This window comes from Protopterus annectens, chromosome 2.part0 (genome assembly GCF_019279795.1).
Source record: "Protopterus annectens isolate FY-2018-M chromosome 2.part0, PAN1.0, whole genome shotgun sequence".
Classification (NCBI taxonomy): domain Eukaryota; kingdom Metazoa; phylum Chordata; order Ceratodontiformes; family Protopteridae; genus Protopterus; species Protopterus annectens.
In genome coordinates this window covers 1432439121-1432462925 of record NC_056728.1, presented here as the reverse complement: position 1 = coordinate 1432462925, position 23805 = coordinate 1432439121, and the positions used below count along the sequence as shown (strand labels likewise).

The window sequence follows — 23805 nt, the reverse complement described above, 5'->3', positions numbered from 1 at the left end:
ACTTGGTTTCAGTATGTAATATCTACGTTAAATTATTTGCTGTGTGAAAAACTTGTTTTTCCTAGAGTCTCTACATTTGAGCACTTATTGCCTGACTAAGTTCAAAAACTCATGATAGAAGCTTACGGAGTCCCACTGGTGCAAAGCATTTCTTTGCTCCTTACCCATAATTTAAATTCCTCTAGAAGTACATGTTCCTCATATTGATCACTGCAGTAGACTTGGCTATATGTTTTTTTTTTTTTTTTCTGCTAGGGGTATAACATCAGACAGCTTCCAAATCTTCAGGACACCTTCCATGCACCCAAACTCTTTGGCAGCTCGAGCTGACTTGACTAAAAGACAGGTTTGGTCACTAAGCCTTCCATGGCTTTACTGCCGCCGAAGAGTACGATTCTCACTTTCATGGAAAACTTCCATTCATTAAATTTTCTTTATTAATATTTCCCTCTTCATGAAACTTTTGTGCTTTAACAGACTGTTCTTTTAAGTAGGAGTGCTCTGATTTCCTGTCAGTTAAAAAGTTATTTAAAGTTACTGAAAAACATTCTTCTGTGAAGAAATTGTGTTTATTTTACTTTGTGGGGCTGGCAGTGTTTTAAAGTGCTTTTTATTGTGTTAGTGAAGCAAAAAGTAATTTTTAAAGACACTGTTGGCATTTGCTGCTTGTTTTTCTCGGGAAAAGACACCATTTTCAGCTTAACCATGGAACACTGTCAGTCCCACGGTCAGTCCTTCTTCTAGTCACAAAAAGTAGTAGTTAAGGGAACAACCTTTGCCATCACAGCAGGCACACAATTTACCTCAGCTGCAGGTGGGTGACTGTTTTGGTCACTAGTTGTACGTCAGACCACTCCTCTTTCACCCTTGATCCCTCTGGTGTGCAAGTACACCCACTGTGAACCAGAGATTAGACAATTCCTTTTTGGCTGTTGGGGCCCCATCAGTGAGCAAAAGAGAACTAGTCTTGTTGGTACTGGAAGATAGAAAGCAGAGAAGATGGCGTCCCTGTTTTGAAAGAATGTTGTACCCGACCCTCAGGAAGCTGCTGCTGCTGCCATTAATAATATTTTGTCCCATTTTCCTGTCAAAAATGAACGCAAAATTAAGAATGTGTCTAGCCTTCCTCAAATTTCCTTAGACAGGAGTACTTTACTGGGTCTGGTTCAGTTTTAATTCAGGTTATTGATGCTTTTTTTAGTGTTTTTGGTAAAAGAAAGGGGGATACCTCTTTTCCCTAAGAGATTCAAGAATATGGACTGGAGGATGAAAGGACAGATATTGGGTTTCTCCTCAGATTTCAAATTCAGACTCTGGGGAGAGCTCAGTTTGACTGTCCCTGTGGGGAAATTTTTCTTATTTTGAGTCTTTCTAGAATGAGATAAGTGTTCAGTGGGAGAACACTGAAGTCTGTCTCTCAGAAAATACTATGAGCTGTTACAGGAGGAATTTCCAGAACCTGCACCCATTCCTCCAGTTCTGTCAGCTTTCAAGGATGTGTTTTACTGCCTGCAATTTTCCTGACAGTCAGTCAGCTGCTCCTAAAAAGGTAGATAGGATGTATGAAGTTCCTCAGTCTTTTAAGTTTTTATACATACTTCACAAACCTGATGGAATAGCTATAGCTTTAGATTCCAATCTTACTCTTTCTGATAAGGGTGGGAAGATTATTGATAAGTATGGGAAAAAAAAGTATGTGCTTCTGCAACTTTGATTTTCAGAATTTTGAATTCTCAGGCTTGTATGTTAAGTTTTTTTCTGACTAATTATGAAGTTGTGAAGAATGTTTTATCTGCAACTTTTTGTGAGGAAATATCTGCTTTAAATAATTTAATTTCTTCTGTTGTTCAACTCACTATTTACTGTTTACAGTGCGTCTATGACACCGTTGATAAATTCTTCAAGGGCTATGGCCACTGGTACTGTTTTGAGGAGGTTTGCAAGGCTGCACTGTCAGAACCTTACAGATGATAAAAAGTGAGATTTTAAATTCTTCTTTGGATGGAGACAGCATTTGGCCTCTCTGCTGCAGAGGTGATCAAAAAGTGTGACGAAAGGAGTAAGCTGAGACAGGGAATTTCAAAGATTTTCACACCTCCTTTTCCAAGTTTTTTAACGGATTCTCTCGTTTCTCATCTAGTTTTGGTTGTTGGTGTTGTATCTTTCAGCTTTTCCTGGTTAGGGGTCACCACAGCAGAACTCCGGTCCGCTAATGATTGGCAGTAGATTTTTACATGCCGAGTTGCCAGCTCTGACACACAACCTTCAACGAAGGTACGCCCATTCACGCATGTCTCCACACAGAAGACGCTCTAGCTGAGAATCGAACGGGACAATGTCTTGCTGTGAGGCGACAACACCACTGCAGCACCACCACCGCAGTATTCTCATCTAGTTTTGGTACGAGAAAATAAACAGGGAAGCAGATTTTTATTCAGAAATAGCAAGGGGGTTCCAAGAAGAATTCTGAAAACTCACAAAACCAAGGGCAGTCCAGTAGGTCCGAATGACTGATGTTAAGTTGTCTATCTCGCCTTCATTCTTGCTGGATGGGTTCGGAGCCGACCTCGGCTCCGACTCGGCCACTCTAAAGCTCGAGAGTTGGTTCCACCGGCTCGAGGCTCCCCTTATATCCCACAATGCTAGGCGAGAGTTACCTCCGATCTCGTTTGCCGCTGCAGCTTCGAGGTTGGTTGTTCTACCGGTTCCTGGTGAGTTTTAGCTTTTTCTATAAAAAGTTACTCTTTTTACCCCTTTTTTTAGTTTAATTATTCTTAAATTAGTGTAGTTCATTGAACTTTATCCCCGAACCTAATTTTTTCCCGTTTCTTGTTAAAAGAACTTTTAGTTCTTCCCTTGGGCCTTAGGCCTTCCCTTCCCTAGGGAGTGTTTGTGTAGTGTACTACTGTTATTGTACTTTATTTTTTAGTATTTTTACTAAAGTTGTTATTCTGACAGGGTATAACTGGTGTGTTTGAGTGTGTGTTTGTGTTCACCAGTTAGGCTATGTCAAAAGAAGCAAAGGTCTTCTTGTGTCTATTGTCTGGGGCCTTTGCACCTGCAGGACTCCTGTGCTGTCTGCCATGGCTTCAGCCCCAGGGTCCTGCAGGAAAGAAAAAACAAGCTTATTTTGAGAGGCTTGTTGAAGCCTGAGGATTCCCTGTCTGTCTCAACAGGGAAGCCCTCCAAGGCATCGAGGTCTTCGGCTCCGGCTTCTGAGCCGAGACCTCAGGTTGTTCAACCTTTGCCTTTATCGGCTCCGGCTGGAGCCGATAAGACTCAGTCCACAGTTTCTGTGGCTTCCTCGGCTCCGGCCGGAGCCGAGGTTATCGAGGTACCCGTGTCGGCTCCGACAAGATCTTCAGAGCCGACAACCAGAAAGAGGTCTAGGTCACCTTCTCTTGGCTCCGTTCATTCGGCTCCAGGATCTCCCCTGCTGTCTGAACGGAGCCAAAGGTCTCATTCCTCTAGGTCATCGAGGCTGTCCGATCATGACCTTCAGAGGGTGGTGAGTCGACTACTCAAGTCCGAGGCACTAGCCCAGATGCTTCAGAGCCCGACTCATCAGTCGGTGCCTGCCCGTCCATCAACTCCTTCCTCCTTCGACTCTCTTGAGTTCGGGCCGGGTCGTCGGAACCGAGACTGTGGTCACCTCGGGCCGAGACAATTGTCTTCGGCTCCGTCGTCGGCTCCGTTTTCTTCCATGGAGGAATCTCGGCCGGACTTCCCTCGTCGGCTCGAGGGGTGAGTGGCATCGGACCCTTGTCCGACCCTCCTCTCCCTCTCGGTGCTTGGCGCTGGTGAGTTCGGCTCCGACATCGACCTCGGAGCCATCACTGTCGGTGCCGAGGGGATCCTTAGCTCCTCGGGCGGGGACCTCTGGCTCTGCCTGACAGGGGTGCTTTCGAGGTCATGCGGAGTGTGTTAGAGCCTGGCTCTACTCCACAGTCGGCTCCGTCAGCCCCTCCCTCTATGCTGCCTCAGGGTAAGTCGACTCACTCCCTCATCCCGGACCGCAGAGAGCCAACTCCTCAGGAGCTCCCTTTGGGGATTTCATCCTCTTCCGAGGCCTCTCCTGATTTGGCAGAAGAGCCCCCTCGGAAGAGGAAGTGCAAGAGGAAGCACATTGACTCACCTGAGTCTATCACGTCGGACACAGATCTGGATGATTCTGAGGGTTCCCCGTTCCCCTTCTGAAGATGTCTCATTTGCAGACATTCTGGAGATCCTTAAACAGAGGGGAAATTGGCCAGCCCTCAACCCTTCGGAGGACGAATCTGTGTATCTTGAGGCGTTTGGCTCTCGTCCTTCCACCTCCTGGGTGTCTCCCCCCTTTGACCCCCTCATGCAGGTGGTAGCTAAAAAGGCATGGACGGCTCCTGATTCAGTGGACCCCACTCCCAGGAGACCCTCCAAATTCATCACAGCTCCATCAGACAAGGAATTTTTATCAAAAGGAGTCTCTGTGGATGCTATGGTGGTAGCTGCCGCCACAAAGAAGGAACTGGCTGATCCTTCAGTGCCTGTCCATCCACCTAACAAGGAATCTAGGTCCATGGATAGGTATGAAGCGGATGTTCTCCTCAGCGACATTTACTATGCGTTAAGCTGAATTACCTGTGCCATTTCACTCGTCTTCAAAGGGACTTGATCAAAGAAGCGAGTGAAATGCTGAAGGACCCTACAGCTGCGGGTTTCAAGAGAAAATGAACGCAGCTGGCTATCCTAATTCTATTTCCAACTCCTCCATGCGCCTCCTCTCTTATGCGGCCGATGGAGCGAGCAGAGCCGCAGGAACAGGGGTAGCCTTACGTAGGCACGCCTGGATGCGGCTATGCAATTTTGGAACCTTTCAAGGCGTCTTTCACGAACTCCCTTTTGATGGATCATCTCTTTTTGGTCCACAAGTGAAAGAGACCCTGACTAGGTGCGAGACTGATGGCAAGACCCTTTCTGCCGTCGGAGTCCGTTTTTCTACTCCTTCTAGGCCTTACCCCAAAGGCCAGAAGGGGAAAGATGTGGTTCCGTAAACAATCTCAAGGGACTTCGCCTGATGCACAGAGTCGGTTCCCCGCCAGAGGCAGAGGGGGGAACAATAATGGTAGACGCCGCCCTAGAGGCAGAGGGGTCCGCAGAACCAGGGCAATCGAGAAACGTCCTCCGATAAGCCCTTTCAGCATCCCTGAGGTGTTGCCCGACTGCCCATCTTCGAGGCAGTCGGGGAAGATTGTCACTGTACCCAGAAGCCTGGCTATCCTTGACACAAGACAAATGGGTACAGTCCATCATTTCCGAAGGTTATTCTATTCCCTTTCTTCGCTTTCCAAATCAGTCAAAAAATCCCTTCCAGATGTTCCACCGCTCAAAGGGATATAGCAGCTTTGGAAATTTCAAAACTGCTTGCAAAAGAGCTATTCAGCCAGTGCCAGCAGACCAACTAGGATCCGAATCTACTCAAGGTTCTTTTAGTTCCAAAGAAAACAGGGGACTGGAGACCAATTTTGGATCTCAGTATCTTGAACAGATCGGTCAAGAAAACAAGATTTCGGATGGTCACGCTGCAATCCATTCTTCCCCTATTGGGGAAAGGAAACTGGATGTGCTCTATAGACCTTCAGGACGCGTACTATCACATAAAGATGAACAGACGCTCCAGAAGATTCCTCCGCTTCAGGCTGGGAACCAGTCATTTTCAATTCAGGGCCCTGCCCTTTGGTCTCACCACTGCCCCCCGGGTGTTTACCAAATGCATGGCAGTGGTAGCTTCTCACCTGAGACGACAAGGATTCCAGGTGTTTCCTTATTTGGACGACTGGCTCCTCACAGCTCCCACCAAGCATCTCCTTCTGATGGCCAGAGATTACACTTTTCGCGTCTGTCAAAAACTGGGTATCTCAATAAATTGCGAAAAGTCTGTTTTGTCGCCTTGTCGTACTATTACCTACATAGGCAAAAATTTAGATACTGTAAACATGTCTGCAACACTAACGAACCAAAGGATATCAGACATTCAAAAATTAGTATCACTACTTCTCAACAACAACAGAGCCAAAGCCAGGTTAGTTCTAAAGGTGTTGGGAATCATGGCAGCGGCCATACCTCTCCTTCCATTGGCCAGATACCACATGCGGATCCTTCAGTGGATGCTTTTTTTCTCAATGGTCATACCAGGAACTTCCAATGTCTCACACCATTATGATCACGCAAGCGTGCAAAAAGCATCTCATGTGGTGGATGTCTTCCCCCCAGCTCCTGTTGGGGAGACCATTTGTTCCACCTCCTCCGGTTGCTACTCTGACAACGGATGCCTCCCTGATCGGGTGGGGGGGGCATTATCAGGGCAGGACAGTCCAGGGCACATGGCAACCAAACGAATGCCACTTGCACATAAATGTTCTGGAGATGAGAGCAGTGCTTTTAGCGTTGCAAGCCCTTCAACACTCTCTTCCTTTGGGAACGATTGCAATCCAGACAGACAATATGTCTGTGGTGTGGTACATCAACAAACAAGGCGGAACCAGATCATACCCCCTGTGTCGAGAAGCACTCAGACTGTGGCAATGGGCGATTTCTTCTCAGCGTTTTCTGATAGCAACGCACATCCCCGGGAAGTCCAATCACATTGCGGACAAGTTGAGCAGAGCTATTCTCATGCCTCACGAGTGGTCTCTGAAAGACTCTGTAGTGAGAGAGATTTTTCTCAAGTGGGGTCAGCCTTGCTGCGATCTTTTTGCTACTCCCCAAAACAGCAAGTGCAGAGAATACTTCACTCTATTCCCTTTACCAGGCCAACCCAGCAGGGACGCGCTAGTCCAAGTTTGGTCCCGGGGACTTCTGTATGCATTTCCACCTTTCCCACTGATCTCTCAAGTAATACAGAAAGCTATCGCTCAGAAGGCCTCATTGATCCTCATTGCTCCTTACTGGCCTCGGCAAGTGTGGTTCCCCTTTCTGCATCGATTTCTTTTGGAGCGACCATGGAATCTGGACCTAGTTCCAGATCTTTTGATCCATCAGTCGGGTCAGTTTCATCGCTCCCTCCCCTCTCTGAACCTCACTGCTTGGTTCCTCCACTTCCAACCGTAGCCAGGCTTCCTCAATTATCTCACTCTGTTAGAGATATTTTGATAGCTTCCCATAAATCTTCCACTCGAAAGATTTATTTGAGTAAGTGGAAACGTTTTTCATATTGGGCACAAGGAAAGGACATAGATCCTTTCACCGCTTCCATCCAACTAGTCCTTGATTTTCTTGCTGAACTTTTCCATGCAGGTTCATCTCCATCTACTCTTAAGGTTCAATTGGCGGCTATTTCTAATTTCCATGTGGGTATTTCTGAATCTGCCCTAATGTCCCACAAACTCTGCAAAGCCTTTTTGAAAGGAGTTTTTCTTCTCAGACCTCCTGTAAGAAATCCTCCTTCTCCTTGGGACCTAAATTTAGTTCTTGCTTCTTTGATTCTTTCCCCTTCGAACCTGCAGCTTCATGTTCCTTAAAGTTATTATCATGGAAAACTCTCTTTCTGGTGGCTATCACATCAGCTAGAAGAATTTCAGAACTTCAAGCACTCAGTTGTCGTTCTCCTTACCTTGTGTTCCATAAGGACAGAGTTTCCTTACGAACTAACCCGTCCTTTTTGCCTAAGGTGGTTTCAACATCAAATCTAAACCAGTGCATTGACCTCCCTGTCTTTTTCCCTGAGTATTCAAATAGGTCTGAACAAAAATTACACTGTCTGGATGTTCATCGTCAATTAAGGTACTACTTGGACAGGACGAAACAATTCAGAAAATCTGATCAACTGTTTGTCTCCTATGCGGAAAGCAGAAAGGGACTTCCAGTTTCAAAGGTATCTTTATCCAGATGGCTAACATCTCTGATTACCCTTGTTTATGAGATTAGACACCAAAAACTGCCTAATAAGCCTAAAGCACATTCCACCAGAGCTTTGGCTACTTCTCTAGCCTTCCAAGACAGACTGCCTATTGACACCATTTGTGCAGCGGCTACTTGGGCTACTCCTCACACTTTTATTTCCCATTATAAGTTGGATTTAGCTTCTAGGCATAGAGCTAATTTTGGTTCCACTGTTCTCAGGAGTCTGTTCCGGTAGGCCACCCGGGACAAGGTGCTAGGGACGCGGTCCCATCCAGCAAGAATGAAGGCGAGATAGACAACTTAACATATAGAAGTTATGTTCTTACCATAACGTTCCATGTTAGTTGTCTTCTTCTCGCCTTCTTCTTGCGTCCCACCCTCCTTCCCCCTGGCCTGGACAGACCTAGAGGAGTTGTGATCGTGACCTCTCTTTCTGCCACCTCTTTCTTAGCTATATGCTATTATGCATATTTCTTGTTTCGGGATGTAGGTCACCCTTCTTCTTCCTGTTCTTAGAGGTGGATTCTGTTTTTTACAGTTATACTGTTTCTGTTATAAGCTGGGGTTAGCTTACAAACGAGATCTGAGGTAACTCTCGCCTAGCATTGTGGGATATAAGGGGAGCCTCGAGCCGGTGGAACCAACTCTCGAGCTTTAGAGTGGCCGAGTCGGAGCCGAGGTCGGCTCCGAACCCATCCAGCAAGAAGAAGGCGAGAAGAAGACAACTAACATGGAACGTTATGGTAAGAACATAACTTCTATTTTAATAGACCTTGTTCCCCTCTCCGACCCTGGCGGCCCCTTTTGTCTTTCAGAGAGTCTAAATCTCCACTTTTCTCTTTGGCAACAGTTTCAGACAAAAGGGGTCTGAAGATCATTCATGAAGGTTACAGATGACATTGGGAGGGAATGCCTTCTTTCCAGGGGGTAATTCATAATACTCCAGATCAGACTATTATTTGCATCTGTCCTTCATCACATTCTGTCTTGAGGAGTGAAAGGATCGGTTCCCCCTTCTCAGGTGGGAAAGGGGTTTTAATATAGGACTTGTTTTAGTGCCAATGAAGGAAAATGCTTGGAGACCAGTTCTGGATCTCTCTCTCTTTTCTAAGCCCGTTTGTGATGGTTCCCAAATTCAGAATGATGTCACTTCACAACCTGTTACTACTACTTTCTCACTCACATTTCCTTATGACACTAGACTTAAATGTTGCTTATCATCACATTCCTGTTCATCCAGACTTCAGGTGTTTCTTAATGTTTTGTTTATCTGGATCACATTACTAGTTATCTGCCTTACCCTTTGGACTATCCAGTACACCAAGAGTGTTCACAAAGAGTCTATCTCCAGTTATGTCTCATTGCAGAATATACAGTATCCCCATTTTCCATATTTAGATGACTTATCTTTGCAGAGTCTTTTTCAAAGTGTCAGGAATCTCTGCCTTGGGTGTGAGGTCTCTTACACAAGCTGGGATTCTAAGAGAGCATCCAAAAGCCTTTCGTCACACCATCTCACTGGATTGTGTTTCAGCGATATCAACTAGACACCTCAGTTCAGAGCTTTTCTTCCACAGGAAAAAAATAGATCTATATCTAGATATATTTCTAGGATTTTCCACTCAGGCTTTGGTCAGTTGAGGGAATACCTCAGGATTTTGGGTCTCAAGGCTTCTATGATTCTCATGATACCCCTGGCAAGACTCCCTATGATAAAGATACAGTAGTATCTGAAGTCTGTCTGGTCTCAGCACCAGTACCCTTGTCCTTTCAGATATCAGTGCTGAGGTTTTTCATAAGGGAAATCATTTGGTGGAGATAACAGCTGTCCCTTAATCAAGGTCTCCCCTTCTCCTCTCCCTGTTCCAAAGCAGCCAGTCAATACAGCTGCCTCAGAATTTGCTTGGGGAGCAGTTTCAGGAGGGACAAAAGTGCAAGGCGAATGGGACATTATGGACAAACACAAGCGCATAAATATAATATAAAAAAGATAATTGCACTGATCAAGGCACTCAAATCTGTGAATCTCCTTTGGTCCCCAGTACCTCTTCAAGTTGTTGCAGACACTACCACAGTCATATGGTACCTCAATAAGAAAGGGGAGCCAGGTGTTACTCCCATTGCAGTCTGACCATGTTGGCTTGAGATATAGCTTCACAACAGACTCTCACTCTACATGCATCTTGTATGTCATCTGAGCAAAATTGTGTGGCAGAGAAGCTGAGCAGGACAAAAACAGACAATTGCAAATGGAAACTAGATCAATGGGTCTTCAAAGATATGCTCCATCTGTAGGGATTTCCTTAAGTAGATCTCTTTGCCTCCTCTCTGCACAGTCAACTGTGAAGCTTCTGCTCCAGGACTGCATGCAAGAAGGGCTGGAAGACCGATGCCTTTTCTTTTCCTTGGACAGGAGTGTTCCTGTATGCTTTTCCACCAATATCCAGGATACTTCTGAAGATTCAGAAGGAATCCCCCCAAGATCTTTGTGATGACTCCCTTCTGGTCCAGGCAGCCATTGCTCTCCCTTCTTTTGGAAATGGCCAGGAGCAATTACCACAAACTTCATCACAGACTGGATCTACTCACACAAGAACAGGGGTGTTTGATACACCCCGATCCCAATCTCTACTTCATTTGGCTGCCTGGGTGATGGGGTCTTAATTTCCGTTATGCTCTTTTTTACAGAGGACGTGCAACAGGTACTAATGGAGGCAAGAAAGCCTGCTGCTAGAAAATCATGTATTAGCAAATGGCAAAGGTTTTCTAGTTGGTGCCAACAATATAACCAGCACCCATTCGGGGCTAATTGTTCTCTGGTTTTACAGTATTTGTGTGAGTTACTATCCTGTGGCCTTTCTTACTATACCCTAGAAAAACGAATACCATCAACAGTTGAATAAAATACCAGCTCAAAATCCGCAGTTTATTGTTAGCACTTTGGATTTTGAGCTGGCATTTATTTCTGGTATATTACTCCTCTACCCTAATTAATTTATCATCAATTTCAGCATGTCTGCCCATGGATCCTCCTCTTTCAGTGCATTTTCATTTCAAACTATTTTTGAAAGTGGATTTGCATAGTTAACTTCCAAGAAAACCAGGGGATCCCTCTTTGCTATCTTAATTTTGTGTTAAGAGAAGCTAACACTTGTTGTATTTGAACCATCTATCCTGGCTGATGAGATTCTTAACATGGAAAACAGTTTTACTGATTGCTCTGACCTTTGCAAGAAAGATGTCTGAGTTGCAAGCTCTTATGGTGAGTTAACCCTACTTCATTTTCCACAGGAACGGGGTTTCTTTAGGCATAAAAGGAAGATTAGTGCTCAAATTATCCACCTTCTCTTTTTCTTTCCTGAGCCAAAAAAAATGAGAGAGAAAAGATTCTCCATATCTTGGATGTCCACTTACAGCTTGTACTGTCTTGAAAGAACTACATTTTTGAAATCTTTGGATAAATTGTTCAGTTCTTCGGAAAGTAAAAATAAGGGACAACCTATGTCAAAGTAGACTATTTCCTAAGGATATTATTTTTGTTATACTCCCATAGCAAAACTATTCAAGGCAGTGTCTCTGCCACGGCCTTGGAATCATCTGTTGCATTTTTGGAAAGAGCTGGATTCTAGATGCATTCTAGGAGCTGCTACTTGGTCCTCTGTATGTACTTTTACAAAGCGCAATATGCTTGATTTCTTGTTTAGATAAGGCTTTGCAAGGACCATTCTTCATGGGCTCCTGAGCTCTTCTAATTTCACATCCCCAGTGTAGTAAGCTAGGGTAATCTACTAGTATAGCTAAGGCTACTGCAGCAGTGGTCAGTATGATAAGCATAATACAGTTGTGTAAGTAAACTTGCCATAAGATCTCTGCTGCAGTAGCTGCTCCCTCCCTCCACCCTCCTTGTTTTTTGGTGTGTTGTTTATGTCAGCGTGTGGTGGTTTATTTTATTTTGTTTTTCCCAGTATTGCTCTTTCAGAGCTCAGCTTCCCTCTCTGTTGGCAGGAAAGCTCCGAAGGGCTTGGTGCTCGAACTTGTTTTTTAATCAGCTCAGCTCAAACTGCCAGACAGTTTGGTAGCATGGAAGATGCCCTGAAGCTCTGGCCATCTGTTATATCCTTGGCAAGATATTACCTGCATAGCTAAGGCTACTGCAGCAGTGATCATTTGATCAGGTACTGTTTTGATAAGTTTACTTACACGGCTGTATTTTCCTGGTATTGTGAGACATGTCACAGTCCCTTGACTCCCACAAGTAATTGCTTTATTAAGTATAGAAGAGTAACTCAGTTTTAGTGTTCAGCACTATATTTGCCTGCCTATAGGTTGAGTCTGGTGTGAGTTTGGATTCCTGCTTTCGTCTATTCTTTCCATGCTTTCAGCTTAAGTTTACATTTTAAAGCTGTATGAAGAGAGTATGTAGCATTGTTCCAGATTCTCCTGCACCCCTCCACCTTCTGTAACTTCTATTGTGACAGCTCCGCACACTTAAGGAGAGAACCATTTTCTATGCTTTCATCTAATTTGTATGTCATTGAGAAGGAAGACTTGGCAAACTCAGAATGAGTCACTTCGCAGTTATGCCGTAGATGACAAAGAGCCTTTGTCTTCACTCCACTGTACAGCCCCACCCCTCGTAGAATTAAATCTGTTGGGGAAATCCGTAAAGATCATGGACAAAGATGCAAAAGCTAATGCTGAATCAGCATTCTGTTACCTCCTAGTGCATATATGCATTGGTGGTAAACATTGATGATCTTCGTATTTCACTGTTGCAGTCATCACACTTGGGTTATCTGCCTGCAGGTAGCCCTCAGTTGGCTCGAATATCAGTGTCTTGGGATTTCTGCGTCAGATGCTATCACCTCTTCCATGACGTCAGGGGTATAAAACATGCAGCCGACATCATTACATCAGCTTTTATTGCTGGGCGGAGCCCAAAACAGAAGCAGTTCGCAAGTACCGGTCGGCCGCTACCTGAAATTTTCGTTATTCGAGTTTCAGACCTGATGTCTTCTAAATCTAAGTACCAAGTTGGGGATTCTTTTTTCTTGCTCTAACTGATGTCAGAAAAAATTAATAATTGTCTTGCCTGTGGAAAGCAAATACCTCACAGAGATTTTCATTCTTACTGCGTCACCTGTTTAGGCCCAGACCATGACGTTCCTCGCTTTCGGTTTTGTGCCCTGTTCAACGCCTGAACTATTTGTTATGGGGCTATCTTTGTCGCTAAATTTTTTCACTCTCATTCTCCGTATTTCGAAATGGCTTCAGTAAGCCATCCGACTACTGATCTTCCAAAAAAAGTAAGGATAAAAACAGAGACAGACCGCATAGGTCCAAAACTGCAGATGACGCTTCCGTTAAGCTAGTCGCTAATCCACCGGTACTCAGGTGCTTTTGCAGCCTCTGATAACAGCTTCTACAGATTCACAGGCCTCTACTGAGACCCATTCGGAGTCCGGTATGCCGCAAGATGCTTCTTCGACTATGGAACCTGCGGATGTCTCTACCGTGGATGGGTCCAGAGCCCCGCTGTGCAGGCAGTGGCTTCTGAGGGTGTATTCAGACCTTCTGATGTTTGTATTAAACCGAATACTTTGTTTCAGACTAAAACTACTGAATTTCGCAGGCCCAGAGTTCACACTACACCTGGGAAACAGGCGACCAAAGCGCATTCTCAAGCTCCCATGCCACAGAAACAAATGCTTAGAATGGCTGAAGACCTTATTACTGTAATTAGGGGAAGCCAGCCTTCCCCCTCTGAAAGACCAATAATTGATTTTCCTTTTGATTCTTCAGATCATGAGTCCGATGACTTTGACCCCTCTGATCAGGACATACCCTTATCTACCTATGAGGACTCCATTCTCTCTGCCTCCCCTCCAGAGGATTTTTCTTTCAGTGAAACCCTGCATACCCTCAGAGTGCATTTCCGCTGGGAATGCCAGGACTACACACAGTCCAAAAAGAAGACTCAGGGAATTTTTAAATTTGCCTCAGCACAGGCCTCTAGCTATCCCTCCTTTTCTGGAAATTGTAGATGATGTCTTCATGGAATCCAGTCTTACACCTGATACTTTGCCACCAGCTCCTAGAAAACCTGACAGATACTACAGAGTACCTGACTCACAAATTTCTGTTTAAGAATTCTACTGTGGATCCAGAGACCATTTCCCAGTGTCCTAAAGGCATTAATGCTACTACAGCAAAAAAAACCTACCCCTTCGGACAGGGATTCTAGGGCTTTAGACAGATGGAGAAAGAAGGTATACACCTCTGCTATTCTTGCCATCAGGGCTTTAAATTGCCAGATTCACGTGTTGAAGTACCAGCAACATATTATGGAGCTTATTAAACAAAAAATTATGTTGATTCCTGGTTGTGCAGAACATAAAGATTTACAGGAGTAAATGCATTCTGCAAACCAAGTTGGAAAACATACTTTGCAGTGTGGTTTTGATGCATTAGAAGCATCTTGCAGGGCTGCTGTCACTGGGTGTGTTCTTAGAAGGCATGCTTGGCTAAAGGAACAAATCTTACCATACCATGTCAAAGCAAAATGACTAGATGCTCCATTAAACCAAGAACGTTTGTTTGGCACTAAAGCAGAAGAAGTATTTAAAAAGAGGGAGGAAAAAGCTAAATCTATGCAAACTGTTAAAGATTTCCTACAGGTACAGCCACCTAGATTCAGTAGGCATTGGCCTTCAAAAAAGTGGTCCTTTCCAGTCCCTCCCAGACCTTCAGTCCAAACCCAGGGGCAGCAGACCACCAAGACTACAGTCTCAGGGTATGCAAAGGTCTAAACAATGGAGTGCTCCCTCCTTAAAAACAGGGAGTGGTAAGCCACCATCCTATGGAAAAAGTTCACAGTGACTTGTCCTTCTTCGTTCCCAGCCTTGCCCAAGTACTTGCACCCCTAAGAGGAAAACATGCATGCAAAAAACTGGGAGTACATTACCCAGGACAGATGGGTCTTAAACATTGTATCACAGGGATACAGATTCTTCTTCCACTCATTGCCAACCCCAAGCGGATTGCTGGACCCCCGCTCAAACCAGTGGGCAGAGGCCTAAACGCAAGTACTTTCTCTTCTCAGTATCAAGGCTATTCAACCTATTCCAACAGAGCAAAGGGGGCAGGGTTTCTACGCCAGACTGTTTCTGGTGCCCAGAAAAGAAAACTCTTGGCACACTATCCTGGATCTGTTAATCCTCAACACCTTCCTGGTGGTTCCGAAATTCAAAATGCTTACTCGACAACAGCTGCTTCCTATGCTAGCAAAGGACTCCTGGCTGGTCACCCTAGACTTAAAAGAAGCTTATCTGCACATCCCCATAAGGGAATCTTGCAGGAAATATCTATGTTTTAGGGCAGGCTGTATGCACTATCAGTTCTCTGCACTTCCCTTTGGCTTATCTACTGTGCCCAGGATATTCACAAAATGCCTGGCTCCAGCCATTGCATACCGCAGGCAGAGAAAAATTCAAATATACCCATACTTGGATGATTGCCTGATCCAGACAGACAGGAATTACTACTTCAGCACCTGACATTTATAAAGAGATTTCTAACTTCCCTGGGGCATACCATCAACTAAAAGAAATCACATCTGGTACCCTGCCAAAAAATTGTATTCCTGGGAGCAAGCTTGAACACAACTTCCCAGATGGCATTCCTCGCTCCAGAAAAATAAGTTTATTTGACAAACTGCTTCAATCTACTGGCCACCCAAACCCAGCTATCTGCAAGAAAAATACTGCAAGCTCTAGGGTTCATGGCCTCTTGCATTCTACTAATTCCATATGCAAGACTGCATATGAGGAAACTTCAGTGGTACTTAAAAAGTCTCTAGTGTCAACATTCTCAGGACCTGGAAACAATGATTCCTATCATTCCTTGCCTAAGGACAGAGTTCCTTTGGTGGGCAGAGGCCTGCTACCACAACAAGGGACTCCCTGTCACTCAACTCCCCGCCGCCCAAACCCTGACAACAGACTCATCAGACTATGCATGGGGGGCTCACATGGAAGGCAAATGCATTCAAGGCAAATGGAGCCCAAGACAAATGCACCTGCATATCAATCAAAAAGAAATGTTAGCTGTACAGAATGCACTGACAGCCTTCAAATACCTTATCTTAAAAGACAACTCTTGATAAAGACAGACAACACCACAGTTATGTGGTACATCAACAAGCACGGGGGAACTCATTCCCACCCACTCTGCAGGTTAGCCATGGCTCTGTGGAACACAGCCTTGAGCAATCAAGTACACCTGCAAGCTCAATTCATGCCAGGCAAAGAAAATTCACTGGCAGACAATTTAAACAGAAATCTAATGGACCCACACGAGTGGAAACTGGACCCAAACACATTCAAACTTCTAATCCACAGGTGGAGAACACCAGAGGGGGACCTCTTTGCTTCCCCCCCAAAACCACCAGTTGAGCAAATTTTGCACCAGAATTCACCACAGTCAAGCATGGAAAGTGGATGCCCTTTCATTTACATGGGAAAACCTCTCAATCTATGCCTTCCCCCCTCTGCCCCTCCTCCTGAAAGTGCTACTCAAGATAAAACAGGACAGGCCAAGGACAATCCTGATTGCAACAGACTGGCCACACCAACACTGGTACCCACTTTTACACAGTCTGACAGCAGTGCCTCCTTGGCACCTGCATCAGACCCCCTCTTTGCTGTCCCAGCAGGCGGGCCAGATTTTGCATCCTCAGCTGCAAACCCTGAACCTAGCAGCCTGGCTGATTCCCTGAATGCATCACCATCAGCCCTCAGCAAACAGGTGCTGGATATCATCCTTGAGGCCAGGAGGCCTAGTACCTAGGAAACCCTATTCAGAAAAGTGGAAAAGATACTGCTCTTGGTGCCAGACTCAGGGTAAGGACACAACTTTGCCTACCTTACCTCAAATTCTAGATTAACTAGCAGCATTGCTCCACAAAGGCCTGTCCTTCTCTTCACTTAAGATTCATGCCTCTGCCATCTCGGCTCATTACAATATTAAGCCACCCCTCTTTTTTCACGCTCTGGTCAAACAGTTCCTGAGAGGAGCTAACAATTTAAGACCCCTGAGGAGAGCTTCCACTCCTGCCTGTGACCTTAACTTTGTACTAGAGAAGCTCACGCTTCCCCCTTTTGAGCCTGCTGCTACAACAGAGTTAAAATTCCTCTCTTGGAAAGCAGCCTTACTTCTAGCCATCACTTCAGCAAGAAGAGTGTGAGTTGCAGGCACTTATGGCTGTGGAACCCTTCATTATCTTCCATGCGGACAAGGTTTCCCTCAGGACTAACCCATAATTTATGCCTAAGGTGGTATCCAGTGTGGCTTTAAACCAATCCATACATTTACCCACCTTTTTCCCTAATTCTCAGAATACAGGGGAAAGGATCCTGCAATCCTTGGACATGCACAGACAGCTTAGGTTCTACCTTGACAGGACTAAACCTTTCATAAAATCTGACCAGCTGCTGTTCAGCTTTGCTACAGGGGCAGAGGGCATGGCCATTTCAAAGCAAACCATCTCCAAATGGATAGCACACTGCATCCATTTCTACTACAATCACCATGGAAAACATACCCCACAAGGGATCAGAACCCATTCCACTAGGGCTACCTCAAATTCTACAGCATTTCTCAGGGGAGTCCCTACCAGGGACATCCTGGAAGCTGCAACCTGGAGTTCTGTATACACCTTCACCAAGCATTACCACTTACCTATCTTTTCTAAATCCAGAGCTGGATTTGCTACAGCAGTCTAAAAGGCCTGCTAGCCAGCCCTAATACTTCTTGACTGCCTCTACCCTTCCTCAGCTTTGGGAATCAACCCAAGTGTGATGACTGCAACAGTGAAACATGAAGAACATAGTACAGTTGTGTACACTTACCATAAATGTAGATGTTCAAGTGTATTCACTGTTGCACTCCTGGTTACCCTCCCTCCAGCCCCCTGACTTATCTATACTTGCTACCTATCCTCTTTTTTTTTGGCCATATCTTATGGCATCGGTATTTACTTTTTACTGGAGGTGTTCCACACCATGTAACTGCTTGCTATTTTGGGGACTCCTGACATCTGGGGCAAGAAAAACTGATGTAATGGCGTCGGCTGCATGTTTTATACCCCTGACGACCTGACGTCATGGAAGAGGCGACAGCATCTGATGCAGAAATCGCAAGACTGTGGTATTCAGGCCGACTGAGGGCTTCCTGCAAGCAGATAACCCAAGTGTGATGACTGCAACAGTGAATACACTCGAACATCTACATTTATGTTAAGTGTACACAATTGTACTTTTTGTATTCATGTTACACGGGAAATGGTGTTATACCAAATAAGCTAAAGTTCTGCTTCTCTGTAGCTTGTATCAGTGAATAACATGTTCCCGTGTGACTTCATGATGCACTAGACATGTGGAATTCTTCCTTTTTTGGACTCTGTAGTGCTAATGCAAATATTTATCCATTTATCTTTTGTTTACTGGAAAATTAAAATGTCCTGGGCCATACTGGCAAGAACAGTAAACCTAATGTAATTAAAAGGACAACACATTAAACCATAATAAAATAGTGGAATAACAGCTGACATGAGTAATGCAACAGAACTTGGAGTACTTGCAGTTGCTTTGCATTAGTGCTTCTTACTTTCTTATGTACATGTCATTCATAAGAGGTGAACATAATATCCCACTTCATCTGTTTTGTTCTTTCTGACTCATAACTCTACTTCCTACTAATATGTTGAGTGATGAAGTTTAAAAAAAAAAAAAAGCCTATGTTTTAAAAACAGAAAAGTGGAAATTATTGTTTTGGTATCCTTTGTGGCTTTTTTCAAGATCTGTAGGTGCTGATATGCTTTTTTTTTTCCTTCTTGTGCATCAACACTGCCACCATCTGCATATGTTATAAACACAGCATTTATTTATTTATTTATATACTTGGAACAAAGCCAACTTTCAGCGGAGGCCCGGGGAGAAATGCTCCAGATATATAGCAAAATATAGATATATTTTTTAAGCCTAAATATAGTCTGCAATTTAAAAAAAATGGCTTTTTATTTTTTTTCAGTGCTTACGTAGATGGGGGTTTAGAAGGAGTGAGGACATCTGCTGGATTAAAACCAACAAGAACAACCCAGGAAAGACTAAAACTTTGGACCCAAAGGCTGTCTTCCAGAGGACAAAGGTAAATTGTGCAAAGTAATTTATGCAGACCTTTGCATCATTGTCTTTCACGTGGGTGCTACTTATATTGTCCTACATACAAGTCAGACACAGAGAAACTCCATGTGGGATTTGCATTTTGTTTTAAATTTGTATGTAGGAGAGTTTTTGTTACTCAGATTTGATTACATGGAGAGCGAGTTCACAGAATGGATAGTTAACGTTCCACTGATCACCATATTCTTCTTGGTTGACAAATATGGCATCACAAATCATATCCTTTCCAGCTGTAAAACGTTCTTTGATTGCTACATGAATACTCTTATTCATTGGAGAGACATTGAAATGCAGATTACTGAAGGGGAAGGTCGTGGAAATATCTTTGTACACAGGCGGCCTGATATTTTGAAGAATGCTTCTTATTATTTCTTTGTGTTTTACCTGTTGCTATAGCTTGAGTTGATGGAGTCGCATACTGCTCTGTTGTCAGATATTTAAAAGCCCCCCCCCCATTTTGTTTGAAATTAAACATGCAGTTTGACTTGATTGAGCATTTATTTTTGTTTTTGAGAAGGACTGGGTGGGAACAGAAAGCAGACAAAATGTTTGCAGCATAATTTGGGGGCACTTTATTTTAAGAATGAGTATCTGTGTATTTATTTATGTATATTTGTATATGTTTTTATTTCTATTTTTAACTGTCTTATAGCCCTTCTGGGCCAGTACCCATTCTCAGGAGCTAACCTAAGGAGAAAAGCTTGGGAAATAAAGTTCTCATTATAAAATTCAGAAATTTAGCAAGTACTTGTAGAGGCATTTATCAGCAGTAGAAGTGGTGTTTTTATAGTACTAGGAAATATCATGACATAAGAATTAACTTCTGAAGTTCAGGTCAGTCTATAACCAAATGGGATAGGTTATTTCAAGCATTAAAAGCAAACTTGGCTAGTCTTAAAATGACCCGCGAGGGCAACTAGCCTAGTACTTGCTTACGAACCTATAATATATTGTGTACAACATTTATAAACGGTCACATTATAGTACTATCCTTGATATGCAAGGAATTAACATGGACTACAGTGTTGCCTTAGGTAAACGTTAACATACGTAAAATAATTAAAACTCAAAACACATAGCTAATAACACAGGCAAATTCTTTTTGAAGGAGAATCCTACAAGGACGGTCTGCAAACTGGTATTTTTAAAAAAATTCAAGAATCATTACATGACTTGGTGGGCATAGCTGTTAAATGTATGAGTGGAAGTTAATTGCTGTAACTTGAGTTGAAGCCAAATCCTTTGTTTGGTCTGTAGCAAAGGCAGATGCTCTGCACTGCTGTGCCATAGGAACACTGTTTTTCATGATGTTTGGTACAGGTTTCAGTGCTAGCTTGTTTTTAAAGATGATTAGCTTGATGCAATTTCATACAAATATTTCTCATGCAATCCGTCTTGTTAACAGAGGTCGGTTTTGAGCTATAATCAGATTTGTGCCTGTTGAATGAATGATTCCAGTAATTGTGATCTGTCTTAAGTGTGTAACTAGGAGATTGTATACTAAGTAACAGGGTAATTTCTTGTCCCTGCTTTCACCTGTATGCATGCTTTTGGGTGTCTGAGTGCGAGTACGCAGAGGACTGCTGTTAGGGAGAGCCATCTGCTGCAGTCTTCCCTAAGAAAGGCATCCTTCTGCATTCTGTGCTTTCCACAAGGGAATGAAACATGAAGCTTGCACCCCTTACATGTTCATCGTGTTTCACTGTTGCAGTCATTACAGTTGGGTTATCCTGCTGGCAGGCTACCCGCAGTCGGCCTGAATTCCAAATTCTAGGTCCGGCGTCGGTTGCTGTCGCCTCTTCCCTGACGTCAGTACGCCAGGGGTATAAAAGATGCAGCCAACGCCATTTTCTTCAGTATTTCTTGCTGCGCGGTGCACGAAGTAAAAGCAGTTTGTAAGTGCCGGTCAGCAGACTCCTGAGATTTTCTAATTCGAATTTCAGATCCGAAGTCTTCATTAAAGCTAAGTACCCCGTTGGGGAAATTTTTTTCTTGTTCCAAACCGATGTCAGAAAAAGTTAATAATTGTATTTCTTGTGGGAAGCAAATACCTCATAAGGATTTTCACTCTTACTGTATTCCTTGCCTAGGCCCTGATCACAACATTGCTAGTTGTCGGTTTTGTGCTAGATTTAACCAAGGCATTATTAAGCATCGGTACGATTTTGCATTTCATTACTTTGGCAGAAGGTTCAATTATATAATGCCGTCGGAAAAGCTGACTACCAGAGTTTATAAAAAGCGCAAAGAAAAAGAAAAGGACAGGCATCTGAGGTCCAAAACCGACGACGAGGCTCCCGCTAGGCCTGTCGCTGGTTCGCCGGTTCTCAGTGAGGCGCTTTCGGAGCCCTTGACTCCCACAACCTCAGAGCCACAGGCCGCTTCCGACTCCCACGTGGAGCCGACTAGGCCGCTGGAAACTCAAGGTATTGGACACTCGGAAAATATTCCCTCAGATGGGTCCAGAGCCGCTGAGCAGGCATCAGCTTCTGAGGGTGTTTTCAGGCCTACACAGTTATATGTGAAACCTACTTCAGCTTTAAAGGCAAAGACTAAAGCAGTTCTAAAGACAAAGAAACAAGTACAGCATTCTTCTGGACAGGCCACCATGACTAAAAAACAGATGCTTAAAATGGCCGAAGACCTAATTACTTTGATCAGGGTTTCCATCCCCCACCTGATAAGAGGCCTAGTCAAAAGATAGAATACGATTCTTCAGACCAGGTTTCCATTTCCTCTGATTCCTCTTCCGATCAGGAATATTCCATTCCTCCCTATGAGGATTCTGATGCTGAAGAATCTATCCCTTCAGCCTCTCCTCCTTAGGATTATTCTTTTGGGGAGACTCTGCATACTATGGGGGAGCATTTCCACTGGGAGAGCCAGGATTACTCAGAATCCAAGAAAAGGCTCAGACTTCCTTTTATTACCTCATCACAGGCCCCTTGCTATCCCTCCTGTTTTAGACATTGTAGATGTATTTTCAGAGTCCAGTCTATCTCCAGACTCTTTACCACCAGCCCCTGTTAAGCCAGACAGATGCTACAGGGTTCCTGATTCACATAAATTTCTTTATAAAAACCCTGCTGCTGACCCAGAAACCATCTCTCAGGGTCCCAAAGGGGTCAAGGCTTCCACTGCAAAAAATCCTATCCCCTCTGATAGGGATACTAGGGCCCTGGACAGATGGGGGAAAAAGATTTATACTTCTGCTACCTTGGCTGTAAGAGCTTTAAATTGCCAATTTCATATGCTTAAATATCAGCAATATCTTATGTCACTGTTTAAACAGAAAATGTTAACAAATTCAGAATGTGCAAAAAATAAACAAATGCAGGATTTATTGCATGCTACTGAACAAGTAGGAAAACATACATTGCAATGTGGTTTTGATTCTCTAGAGGCCTCCTTCAGGGCCGCTGTTACGGGTTCTGTAATTAGGAGGCATGCATGGTTAAAAGAACAGAATCTGCCTGATGATGTCAAAGCAAAACTATTAGATGCTCCATTACAGCATGATACTTTGTTTGGTGTTAAAGCAGAAGAGGTGTTGAAGAAAATGGAGTACAAAGCTAAATCTATGCAAACAGTCAAGGATTTCTTGCAGGTACAACCTCCCAGATTTAGCAGGAACTGGCCTACAAAGAATTGGTCCTTTCCAGTGTCAGGCCACAAAGAGGCAGATACAGACGCCCCAGAGGCAGATCACAGCCCCAAGGCTCATACAGGCCTAAACAATGGGGTGCTTCTACCTCCAAAAGTGGAGAGGAAAACTCACAGCCATACAGGAAACAGTCTCAATAACTTTCCCCTGCCAGCACCAAGCACTTATCTTCTGGCAGCCCCTTTGGGGGGAAAACTAGCACTTTTTTCACAAAATTGGCACAAGGTCACCCAGGACAAATGGGTCCTAAATATCATATCACAAGACTACAGGTTCCACTTTCACACCCTGCCAAGGCCAAACGGTATGCCAGATCTGCCACGCAATCAATGGGCAGAGGCACAAAAACAAGTTTCATCCCTCATGGACATGAGAGCTATTCAATTGGTACCACAGCAAGAGCAGGGACTAGGATTCTACTCAAGGCTATTCTTGGTGCCCAGAAAGGACAAAGCCTGGAGACCAATACTGGACCTGTCTTTCCTAAACACATTCCTGGATATCCCAAAATTCAAAATGTTAATTCTGCAGCAGCTTCTGTCCATGCTGGGCAAGAGGGCTTGGCTTGTGACTTTAGATGTAAAAGAGGGATACCTGCATGTCCCAATCAGACAATCATGCAGAAGATACCTCAGATTTATAGCTGGCTCAGTGCATTACCAATTCTCTGCACTGCCCTTTGGCTTATCTACTGCGCCCAGGGTCTTCACAAAATGCCTGGCACCAGTGATTGCTTTTTGCAGACAAAGAGGAATACAAATATATCCTTAATTGGACGACTGCCTTATTCAAGCAGAGAACAAGGACATTCTACTACAGCATCTGGCGTTTGTAAAAAGATTACTAACAGGTCTAGAGTACACACTAAACGAAAAGAAATCAAAACTCGTACCCTCTCAAGAGATAATATTCCTGGGTGCAAGCTTAAATACAGCTGCCCAGATGGCTTATCTCACAACTGACTACTTATTTCAAAATGTTGGCAACAAAGACCCAGTTATCTGCAAGAAAAATTCTGCAGGC

The 23805-nt window shown here is 44.1% G+C and overlaps 1 protein-coding gene across 1 annotated transcript in view; it reads left to right on the top strand.

Moving 5' to 3' along the window:
* Positions 1 to 23805, top strand: part of METTL14 (methyltransferase 14, N6-adenosine-methyltransferase subunit) — a 572808-nt gene that overhangs the window by 452271 nt on the left and 96732 nt on the right. The window contains exon 9 of the mRNA XM_044061658.1: positions 18967 to 19083. Within this exon, the coding sequence (XP_043917593.1) occupies positions 18967 to 19083 (117 nt within the window). The remainder of the gene's footprint in view (positions 1 to 18966; positions 19084 to 23805) is intronic.